This window comes from Bombus terrestris, chromosome 15 (genome assembly GCF_910591885.1).
Source record: "Bombus terrestris chromosome 15, iyBomTerr1.2, whole genome shotgun sequence".
NCBI lineage: Eukaryota > Metazoa > Arthropoda > Insecta > Hymenoptera > Apidae > Bombus > Bombus terrestris.
The window spans coordinates 5,480,200-5,491,713 of record NC_063283.1 but is presented as its reverse complement, the minus strand read 5'-3'; the positions used below and the strand labels follow the sequence as shown (position 1 = coordinate 5,491,713).

The window sequence follows — 11,514 nt, the reverse complement described above, 5'->3', positions numbered from 1 at the left end:
AGTAATGTTTTTTTTTGTAAATTAGAAATAATATTTGGTAAACTTGACTTGGGTCTTGAAAATTAAAAATGGGTGTTGATAGTATAGTTCTATATACAAATTTGTTTCTAGTATAGTTTCAAATACAAATCATAATTATTAATTATGTATAGTAGTAGGAAAATCATATTATTGATAAATAGATCAAGCTGATCTGTATTTATCTACATCTGTATATATCTATTTATCTACATAAAGAAATGTTCCCCTAACTTGTCTTTATGAATATAGATTCATCAAGATCATTTTATCTAGATAGTAACATTCTGGATCACGAACGAATAAATAATAATAAGAAATAATTGAAAGCCTTTGTGTCGCTTTTTTGTTATATTGTAGAACATTTAAAATTATTTTCTTAACATCGTTCATTGATTGTAATTTACAACAAGGCTTTATTCACTGTGAAACGATGTTATAATGATTTATAGACAGCAAGTCTGAAAATGAGGAGTTGATGCATACTGTTGTATATTTAATGAAGCCACGTTGCAGTTTGTTTATTCATACATGTGAACCCGACATATCGTTGTCCACATATTTACATGTGTATCTAAAAAGAGAAAAGTTTGCAGAAATGTTAAAATACACTGAACGGTTTAATGAAGCAATCTGTTGGACGAGTATTGATTCCATATCTGATAAACGTTTCAATTTTTAGTTGGTAAGAGCCCTCCCATTTATGCGTTCGACTAGCGTGCACATATTTGATCTGCTTGCAAGCTACGCTGATCAAATTCATATATTGAAGATTGAAAAATTCCGATTTTACAAATATTATATTTTCTTTAAATTCATTTTGAAATTTATAATTATCCACACTCTACTTTGGAATCTGCTTCAGGACGTACGATTATTTCTGTTATTTCTTTGTAATGAATACGAAAGTAAAATGAAAGTAAGTCGTTTGTTTTCTAAAGGGTTGAAAAATAATCATGTAAATTAAACGGTGACAAAATTGAGAAATTTGAAAAGTTATTTCACATTTCATTTCCGAAATACAAATTTCCTAATAAAAGAAGAAATTTCTGTAAACGATTTTATGTATGGGATAAAAAACGAATCAAAATATGAAACATACACGTGGATAAACTAATGTTTCAACTTCCTGCATGTATGCATCCGTGCAGTAATAAAAAATATTTCAAATAAAATACTGTCACGGGGAAAAAGCGTCCTGTCTGTGAAAACGTCTGTTAACGTCCGCGTGATTAACAGTTTTGAGTGCTATTTGGTTTTATGATATCGAATGTCAAAGATATCGTGAATTGCATACGACAATCCTGAATAGTTAACGAGAGAAGAAACAAATGAATCGGTACAAATATAAATCATAATTATTAATCTTCTACTTAATAATTCTGCGATACTTTCTTTTTCTTTTTATCCTCCGTAACATGATCATTCGCAGTGTGTCTTGTTTTTTTATCTTTCCTAGTATTTCATTATTCCTATACGTTCAAAATTTTTGTGAATTAGTCATACTACCTTCAAATAATATCATACAAATATCAATCTCTTCGCTCATAACTCTGTCCCACACAATAACAATAATTATAAAATTTCAAACTATAAATCAGCCCTTTCAAACTTCTCTCGAATTTCTTTTTAAAAGGGGGAAAACAGAAGTAACACCATCAATTGTGAAGATCGATCGAAATTATAAATCAACCCTTTCAGTTTCTTGTTCTTGCATGCTCAGTAATTTATCGTTTTCACGACTTAAATATCTCTATAAATCCGCAACAATCATGCAGTAACCACTGTTACTAAGCACAACCACCCTTTTTCTCACTCTTTTCTCTACAACACAAAAAGACAAAAGCAAAAGTAACACGTTGGATTCCAAGAATCAGTGAAAAATACGAACGAATCTTTTCAAAATTATTTTCGGCCTTTCTTTCGTCCTTCTCTTAAAGAAGCTTGTTAAATTCTTTGTAAGAAGACATTCTTGAAAAGAAGTGAACGAAAGTAATAGCCTGGATTACAAGAATCTACCGAAATTACAAATCAATCTCTTGCAGCCCCTTTCCATTCTTCTTCCCACATTTTTCTTTAAGAGAGAAAACAAAAGAAACAAGACTTAGACCCCAAGACCTGATCGAATCTACGAACCAACTTCTCCAAACCTTTCTCATCAATTCCTTCGCCCTCTTCCTTAAAACGATGCAAGAAGAACAGCATGGAGACGCGAGGATCGATGGAAACAATGATCGCGCGATCGAAAAACGACAGGGCAGAAACGTAACTGAAGGAAAGTTCAAAATCGGCGGAGGAACGACCGCAATCGCAATAAAACGATGGAAATATTGGGATCGGCGCAATATGATTCCGCGACGGATCGCGAAATGAAACGAAACAATGTTTGCGTTGCGCGGATCTCTCTTCCACCCTCTATCATCCCCATCTCCCTTGCCCTTTCTATCCATCCCCCATTCGTTCCTGGCTCATCTCGTCTCTGTTTCTCGTTCGTCGCTTTCACCCCGGCTGGGAATCGAGGATTTGTTAATATCGAGCGCCTAGCTAGTACCGTGCCAAAATGGCTGACGTTTAGTCATCCCTTAGTTCCGATTTAACTGGACGTACAACTGCATTGGGTAATTCCACGAACGCGAATTTAATCATTAATTCTTTTAGTATAGTAGAGGCGATAATTCGTTTGTTATGTTATTTGACCTGTTTTAACGGCTCTCGAAATCGTGTTGAAAAGGGGGGTTGAAAAAGACAGTTTTTCAAGATTTTAAGATCCTCTAAGAGAATTTAGTCGTAGGAATTTTTTCATTTTTAGGCATTTTTTCAGATTGGACGCAGCGCGTCGTAAATCTTCCAATCGCACAAATCGTGGTTGGGGGTTGAAAGAGGAAATCTTTGAAGATTGCGGATTCTGTAGCGTGATTTAGAGGTTGGCTAGTTGTAACGATCTTTGTGGGATATTTTGGTCTCGTTTACGATCTACCAAGGAGTCGATATTCCAGTAATTTATTAGACTTATCGAATGTTAAGTTTCGTAATGTGGAATATTTTAGCTTCTTTTAGATCCATGATATTTCGCCACTATATTCGCGTTTATTGGATATTCGGAAATCTACAATGCTATGAAACTCGATTTATTAGGACTGTTTTGCTCAAAAGAATGTTTATTAGCTTATTTTGATCCACGTCCTTTTTCCGATTATATTCTTGAGCAGATAGAATTTAATTATGCGGAATATAGATTTTTATTGGAAATAAATTAGTGTTAAATTAGTGGCAACAAATTCATTCATTCGACCATGAAATGAGCAATCAATTCTGAATAAACACGAGAGATAAAATATGAACACTTTACAAATTACCGAAACTATTATTAGATTGATATATACATACAAACTATAAAAAGAAATGAAAAATAAACAAATAAATAAATAGGAAAGATAAAATATTAAAATCTAACACTTGTTTGTTTACAAATTACCAAAACCTTCGAGTAATCGTAAACCTTCGAGTTTCTATAAAATCGATAAAACGTAGTTATTGAAAAGGTTTCCAAAAAATGAAGAAACCCACCGATGGAATCTGATGGTGGAAAGAATCGTTAAAAATAAAAAAGAACTTGGCACGTGGCAATCAGTCTTTACATAATACTCATGTAGACGTCGGTGAAACAACTGACTGCGTTAAACCAGCGTTTAAACAAATGAACGAGCGAAATGTCACCTAATCGCGACGTGAGTTGACAGGCGTGCGTTTCTCTATCGTGGAATTCGGTTGAGATCCATTAAGTCGCCTACTAAACGAGCAATCAATTTCCATTAGAAACTTCGGCGCCAGTTATAAAGTCAAAATCAGACGAAGATGTGTTCGAATTCGACCACTGTGTGTTTAAAGAGACGAGAGATGACACAGAACTGGTCCCCGGAAGAAACAGACGTTTTGTTTTCATTGATTAAGGCGTAAGTTAATGCGATCGAGAATAAGAAGACACCCACCGCTATGAAAACTTTTGCTTGGCAACGATGCACTCCGCTTTCCGTCGAAGATTGTCTACGGACAAGGATATCACCAGAATGAGAGAACAATGAAGGAGAACGAAAGAACAGGGCAGAATAGAAATAGTTTGCTAAGACGGTTAGTCGTTTGTGGAGTTTTACTTGTTTTATTGATTTGATTAGAAACGATGACGATCGATCGAGCGTGTGAAGGACGATTACACGTTTTCGAGCGTGTTTTTGATATTGGAGGGTTTCAAATGAAAATCTATTTCATTTGTATTTAAATTCTTGCGTATATGTAATATAGATATATATCTCCATTTTATGTAACATAACTTTGCTTAAAAAGTAAAACAACGGGAAGCTTGAAGTATTGCGAATATATCTTGAAAGATGGAGAATGTCGTACAGGAAATGTTATTGGCATTTCATTATACCAATGAAAGGCAAACAGAAAGAAGGGTATTAATTTAGTGTGATTTCGTCTGTTTCCGAACAGAAGATATGCCCTCTTCGAGCGTGAAGAAAACAAACGATAGGGTTGACGGTGATCAGGATGAATCTGCTCAGAGGACGACGTCGATGTCTGAGATAACTCGGAAGGAACGTGAGTTCAAGCAGAGGACATTGAATATCGAATTAGAACGGGCGGAGTTACAAAAACAGACAGCGGTTAACGAGTTGAATGCTTCGGAGATCAAAAGGCAGTTGATCGAGAATCAAGCCATTGAATATTACAGCTAATATAGTATTATAATTACTAATATATTATAACGTTTATACATCTATCACTTGCATCAGCAATTTGTATTTTTACGTTGGCGATTATGATAAAATAGATAAGTTACTTAATTCTGTGGAAAAATTGATTTAATATTGCCGCCAAATAAGAGTCACGACAGCCATCTCGCGGAAATTCTACCGAATCAACACGACGTGGTGTTCCACTTCGCAGTAGTGTATAGTTTCTAATAGAATCTTCAGCACTTGCTATACTTTGAAATTTTCACAGAGAACAATGCAACGAGTTATTACTACGTTTTCTCGAAATATGGCTTCATTGAGGTACAAAAGAATGTTTTCCATAGGAATGGTTAATGTTAATTGTATAGATTTTGTTTCTCTGCTTAGCTTAAATAGACCCCGGCTTTTTTGTAGTATTTGCACACAACGTAGTTAAAGGCAACGTACGTTGTATTTTAACTCTTTTTGTAAAAATATATCTGCAATAATCTAAATAGATCATTCGTTCAGTTAATTAAGATATATATTTTTTGTAAACTATACAAGCTTGTAGAGAATTATTGACTTTTTGGTATATGTACTTAACTTATGTAATAGTCTGTAATAGGTTGTGTTCTTATAAAATATCGTTTATAATATTTTTGCAATATTGTTTTCATCGTTCTGTATTTATTTTTATTTATAGTATTTGTGATTGAAGCGTAGAATAGTCTGAATCAATGTTCTTTATTCAGCTGTTTATTTGTATTGATGATATAAATGGACAATGAATATTTTTAACACCTGCTGCTATGTCACAGCTTTTTTTGGCACTATTAATCATTAGGAGACTAATTAAGATTCAATCATTCGATTATTGCAGCCAAGTAAAAATGATTGGTGAACGTGGATCTGGAGCTGGACGTGGAGGTGGCGGTGGTGGAAGCATCCGTGATGCTGGTGGAGCTTTTGGAAAAATGGAAGCAGCTCATGAAGATCAATATTTCTATAATCTGGTTAGTTACTTCTATTTCTCTGCACTAATTGAATTCTTATGGTGTTCATAAAGTTGCTAGAAGATTTATTTCCATTATGTTTCTATATACCATAATCTATAATGATTTGCTTAGAAATATCAATATTTTGATTCTAGCAAAAGCAACAAATTCAAAAGCTGAAAGAGGACCTTCACGATGAGATCTCTTTCCATGAGGAACAAATCAAACGCCATCAGGAAGCCATAAACCGTCACAAAAAAAGAATCACAGATATGGATGATAAATAAACTAATTCATCTTACATCAATATATCTGCATACTTTCTAAGAATGATGCTGCTCTTTCTAATGATGTAACTGTTATATTATTACTAATAGCAATTATAGTAGACATTTATGTCAGTACTTTTTTTTAAATATTATACACAAAGATAATATAGAATAATATATACATATATACATATTGAATAAAAGCTGTAAACTAATAATTATTTTCTTGTACTTATGCAAAAGCTCTTATTTATATGTCTCGAAAAAAATTAATATCAGTACGATTATATCGATCATATTTCGATAACGTTTACATTCAAATGTTTCATTGTTCGTGACAGAAAGTCGCAAAATTTCTGTTTCAATTTATGAAAGAATTTTTTTTCGGAAAATTGATGATATTAAAAATTATTGAAGATAATGTTTCGATATATTTTAAAAAGATTATCGCCTGAAAGCTGGTAAGTTTGATATTTAAAAGTTTTGTGTATTATTAAACCCTCTTGATTATTTTTATTGGTTATATTAATTTTTTTGGAATCATACGACAGTTTTAATAGTTCTAGATATTTCACAAGGAGATACAGTGATTCTAATAAAAACAAAACTTCGAACAACGATATTGCATACGAGGCTGAATATTATTACAAACAGGTAATAATTTTCAGTATATAAAGTAATCACGATCAAGAAATGTTTGTTTGCTTACTTTCCAGGATAAAGAATTGTTAGAAATGTTAAAACAAAAAATGCAAGAGGAAGTGAAATGCATGCAAGACGAGGTGACATCAATGCGTAATAAAATTGAAGAATATAATCGTACCATCAACGAAAATCTCCGATTTTTAAAAGGTCTTGAGAAAGATTTATCGGCTAGCGATAAGAAATAGCTTTATTGTGATAGTTCTCTCCGAAAATGTGAAACACATTGTAATTAGTTGCTAATGATACCTATTAAAGTTGCAAATACATATTCAAGAAGTAAGAAAGTTTGATGTAGGCTTAAATTTTTATATTTTATGATTAAAAAATGGTTGATTGACAAATACGGTAGTTATTTCTTGAATCTTTATTTTATGAATTATTACCACTGTATGAAACGAATATGAACTCGTTTAAAGATGGAACTCACCATTATGGCGTTCTTGTACAATTTTCCCGCTCATTTATTTTTTCGTCTCCATCATTATTCTTTACTCCTTATGGCAGTTTGCCTAAACATGAGGAACGAAAAAAGATTAGAATCAAATTTTTACCATTTTTGTTAATTTTATCTTAGTAATTCTAATTTTTAACTATCTATATGTTAAGTTGAGTAATAAGTTTGTTTAGCTTTTAGTGTTATATTATAAAAATGTTATGTATATTAAACGCAGTGAACGAACACACGATAAGTAATATGAATAGTATTCGAGTAACCATTAAGTAATTGAAAGAATATAAAGATACACATATCAGAACTTTTCAACAAAATAACAAAAAGCTAACTCACCTCACTTGCAAAGAACAATATGGCGGGTTGAAAATTATAATAGTGTAAGTCAACATTTTTACAATTTGGATTTACTTGCGTAACTTTCGTCTAAGCGTAATTTTTAAAAGTGTTATCTCGTTAGTTTCGTAAATAAAAAATAACTTTATTCTCTATCGCGATTCATTTCCATAATGTGAAAAAGCAATACATTTCTTATAACGATAAACACAGAACATATTTTCTGATAACTATCAATGGCTGACACCATTATGCTTTTCAGCCTTCCATATCTAGAAAAAGATTACGCGCATCATTAACTAAATATCATATCCTATATAAAAATACGAATTTATTAGATAACATAACATTTAGACACTAATCAACTTACCTAGCATTGCACATTTTATTTTTCCTCTATTAAAACTCCTACTTAGTTACTACAAACGAATTTAAACTGGTTTAAAATTCAAATACTTCGCGCATCGTCGTAAAATCGCCGAAGAGAGACTTCCGATATCAACCACTAGGTCGCGCTCACGTTCATTTCAAAATGGCGGCAGCTCGGCGGTGAAGTGACCGATCGACGCGCCCTCAGTGTCTCGCGGTTCATCGATCAGTGTGGTGTGTGTCGCGTTGTTGCTCCGGTGGATTTTTGGTGGTTTCTTCCTGGCTGGGACGTACGCGTAATTTTTTTCGTTTGGTTTCGTAGAACCGACGCGGTGATCGGTCAGGGGGCTCTTGAACGGGCCCAGCGGTAATTACAAAGGGAAAGATGCAACCGAGGATATACTGGATCCTGATCAGTACGGCCGTCATTCTCGCGGGATGCAACGCCGCTACCGAGGTGAGTACTTGCTTTCGTAGCCTTGTTTCTCCCTTCTGTCACTCCTTCGACGATCGTTCGATCCCCTTTTCCTTCGTATCTTGTCATCACCCAACAACATTTATTTTAAAAGGATATTTTATCTGAGTACTTAGCACGTTATAAGTGGTGCTGTAGACAGTACCTAAGCCAGCAAATTATTTCATAACATTGTATTCTGATTATACCGCTAATATAATGAAATAAAATAAAATAAATCTAGCAAATTCATTGAATGTACGTTACAAATAGTTTTAAAAAGAAACGTGCTGCGCCTCTGTCGTTCACTTTTGCGTTTGCTTGTGTTTTCATAGAGCGGGTCTGTTTCTTAGAAATACTTCCACTTATGGAATTTCTATCCTGAATATGCACTTGAATGCGTCATATAATCGATGTGTCGCGTTCTTACATGACATGTATCCTCCAGTTTGTGTACGTTCAAATCCTAAACAGACGCCGCACGACGCGACTCGGGCAGCGGTTGTTTACGCTCCATTACCAATTGCACGAATTTGTTTACTCGTTTCGTCGTGGCGTGCTCATGTGGACAAAACTCGGTTTTGCTCCGATACTAGGACGATTTAAACTTGTTGTTGTCGATCCAATTGTACTTTTATAATGTTAAAGAGTATCTCAAATTTGTGCAAAATATGAACAAATTGTTATAACAGGCTACGCATGTTTATGCAATTAGGGAATATTTGAAAATAGAAAAATTTGCAGGATGCATTTAATATGAAAAATATATAAAATATCCAGAGTGATGCACATATTATAATATTTAATAGGTGAAACAGATCTTTATTTACATTTCATTTTTTACATCATGTTGACAAAACTATGAATTTGCATAAACTTCCGCAGTCTGGTTACCATTATATGCGTGTTTTCTCGTTTCAATTTCATATAGAACATTCTATTAAATTATTAGAAACTTGATTTACTTCGTAAAACGAGGAAGATTAAAATACAAAAATTCGAGATATAGAAATACTCGAATTTTCGTAGATACCTGCAAGTGATACTTTTTTATTTGTAGTCGAAGCAAATTGCTTATTTATAGGTCTATTGCATACTAGTGACTTGCTTATAGTATCTGTTTCCAATATGTTAACTCTTGCAGAACTAGATGTTTTTAGATTTTAGAAAATAATTTTTGTTTTTTAGGTATTAACAGTAGAAACACATATTTTCTGATCTTTATAAACAAGAGACATAGTAGCGTACTAAAATTGGGAATAACTTTATCGAAAATAGATACGTTTATCGTTTAGTTAGTGACATTTTGAAATACAATGTTGCTACATAATATTATCGATTTCGGTCATTTTTCATTCGGTTTTAGCTCTTTCGTAGAAAATTCGTGTTTTGTATTAGTTAATTGGTCATGAGAATATAAGAAAAAAAAAAAAAAAAAAGAAAAATACATATCCTTTTAAAATATTATTTTAATTACTATATTACTATATATATACATAGTTTATTATTATATGAATATAACACAGATCCATATAATAATTTCGTCGAATACCGTCTTTAGCTTTCTAACAAATTAAAACAGGAAATAAATCGATAAAAAATTGATTTTGGGATTCGAAAGGACCCAAGACGGATGGTACGAGTGTTAACGTTAATAGCTCGTTCTAAATTGGTTCTCGGAAGGCGCGGTGCCTTACAAGACATTTTTACCTGCCGTAATTACATAATATGGTAAATCACGGGATATTACACGCCCCTACGCGGTGCGTGCCGCGAATCTATTATTTCGAAACTTTTACTGTATCACGGGTGGCGAGGTGTCTCGTTCTCTTCGATAGCCTACGTTACGACAGGATAGGACAGGAATTCTTCTACACACTCGTATATGGTCGATCATTATAGTGACTATGAAAGTATACGAACACTTGTAGGAATTTTTTTATAAATACTTTAGGCATGTGCGTTATATGAAACATTTTGAAATTTATCAGCACTATAATGAAAGGCGATTATCATGATTACATTTAGCGTTTAAACAAATTTGAAAATAAAACATCAAACATTAAACGAATTTGAATATATATAGAAATTATAAGAAATTCAATACAAGTATATATTTTGCAGAGATGTCGAAAGTGTTTGAGCAATCAATTATCCATTATATTAATAAATCTCGGTATTAAGCGGTATTTTTTTTTAACACTCATTATGCGTTTAAGATGACTATTTTTGTTGTGCATTGATTTTGATTAAATACATGTTTGCAGAGCTTTTGTATACAGCTAAACACAAAAAATATTCGTACAGTTGAAATGTAGAAATAAAAAGGAATAATATTTTCTATATTATTAAATAAATTCAAATATTTATACAAATAATAAATATACACTGTAATTGTATGTTATAATAGACGTTTATATAAATAATATGATTGTGTAATAAATGTACAGAAATATTGACGTTATTATTAAGAACGTTTTCAAATAATGCGTAACATGTATTTAATAATATAGGAAATATCGATCCTTTTATTTCTACATCCCAACTGTGCGAATACTTTTGTCCCTTACTATATGTATTTCCAGATTGGATTCAATATAATTCAATATAATCATGACAATCGTGTCTCATTGCTAGGCTATATATTTATTATAAATAAAGTAGAATTTATTATAAAAACTTATAATAAAAATAAAAATTATAAAATTTGATAGCGCGAAATTGCACAGAATTCGTATATGTAATGTGAAAAGATATATAAAATGTTCAAAGTGTTTTCTATAATACTTGGTAGCTAAACCAATTTTCCATCGAAGTTCTACATTTTTTAATTGTATTTAAAATAATATAAATTTGCACTGAAACCTACAATCTACTCATTATATATGTATATTCCACATAATATACGATATATAAAAATTTTCTATGGTAAGTGTTCGAATACTTCCGTGAGCAACCATACGATGTTTTTTTTCTCTCGCGCCATCATCGGTCGGGACCGTTGTTTATCCTCTCGTCTCGCACGGTGGACGAGGTATCGGACCACGAGGCGCAAAAACGTGAGACCAGAAATATTCTGTCCGATGTTGACGAGTAATTCGAAACTTTGCCAACACCATCAGGCCTGTATACATTATTTTTTTTTTTTTTTTGCTTGCTTTTCGCAAAGACTCGACTATCGTTCGGGCGACTGTAGCAA

At 32.7% G+C, this 11,514-nt stretch overlaps 3 protein-coding genes across 3 annotated transcripts in view; all 3 read left to right on the top strand.

The window, feature by feature from the left end:
• Positions 1–2,587: 2,587 nt before the first annotated feature.
• On the top strand, positions 2,588–4,829 carry LOC125386438. The gene is given in 5 exon segments (XM_048412760.1): positions 2,588–3,746; positions 3,835–4,030; positions 4,033–4,132; positions 4,134–4,146; positions 4,485–4,829. Coding segments are annotated over 4 exon segments (540 nt in total). The 5' UTR covers positions 2,588–3,746; positions 3,835–3,873; the 3' UTR covers positions 4,755–4,829.
• A 92-nt stretch (positions 4,830–4,921) lies between these two features.
• On the top strand, positions 4,922–6,218 carry LOC100644502 (ATPase inhibitor mai-2, mitochondrial). Its single transcript, XM_003401444.4, has 3 exons — positions 4,922–5,075; positions 5,617–5,749; positions 5,887–6,218. The coding sequence occupies exons 1-3, from the start codon at positions 5,029–5,031 to the stop codon at positions 6,016–6,018; spliced, it is 312 nt and encodes a 103-aa protein (XP_003401492.1). The 5' UTR covers positions 4,922–5,028; the 3' UTR covers positions 6,019–6,218.
• Positions 6,219–8,060: 1,842 nt separating this feature from the next.
• LOC100644380 (syndecan) overlaps positions 8,061–11,514 on the top strand; it is a 226,830-nt gene continuing 223,376 nt past the window's right edge. Inside the window, exon 1 of the mRNA XM_003401443.4 lies at positions 8,061–8,318. Within this exon, the coding sequence (XP_003401491.1) occupies positions 8,247–8,318 (72 nt within the window). The 5' untranslated portion in view covers positions 8,061–8,246. The remainder of the gene's footprint in view (positions 8,319–11,514) is intronic.

Excerpts from the sequence above, each read along its gene's own strand:
- LOC100644502 (XM_003401444.4), top strand. The coding sequence starts at position 5,029 with ATGCAACGAGTTATTACTACGTTTTCTCGAAATATGGCTTCATTGAG. Across the intron at positions 5,076-5,616 it reads CGAAATATGGCTTCATTGAG|CCAAGTAAAAATGATTGGTG; the intron begins GTACAAAAGAAT and ends CGATTATTGCAG. Across the intron at positions 5,750-5,886 it reads ATCAATATTTCTATAATCTG|CAAAAGCAACAAATTCAAAA; the intron begins GTTAGTTACTTC and ends TTTTGATTCTAG.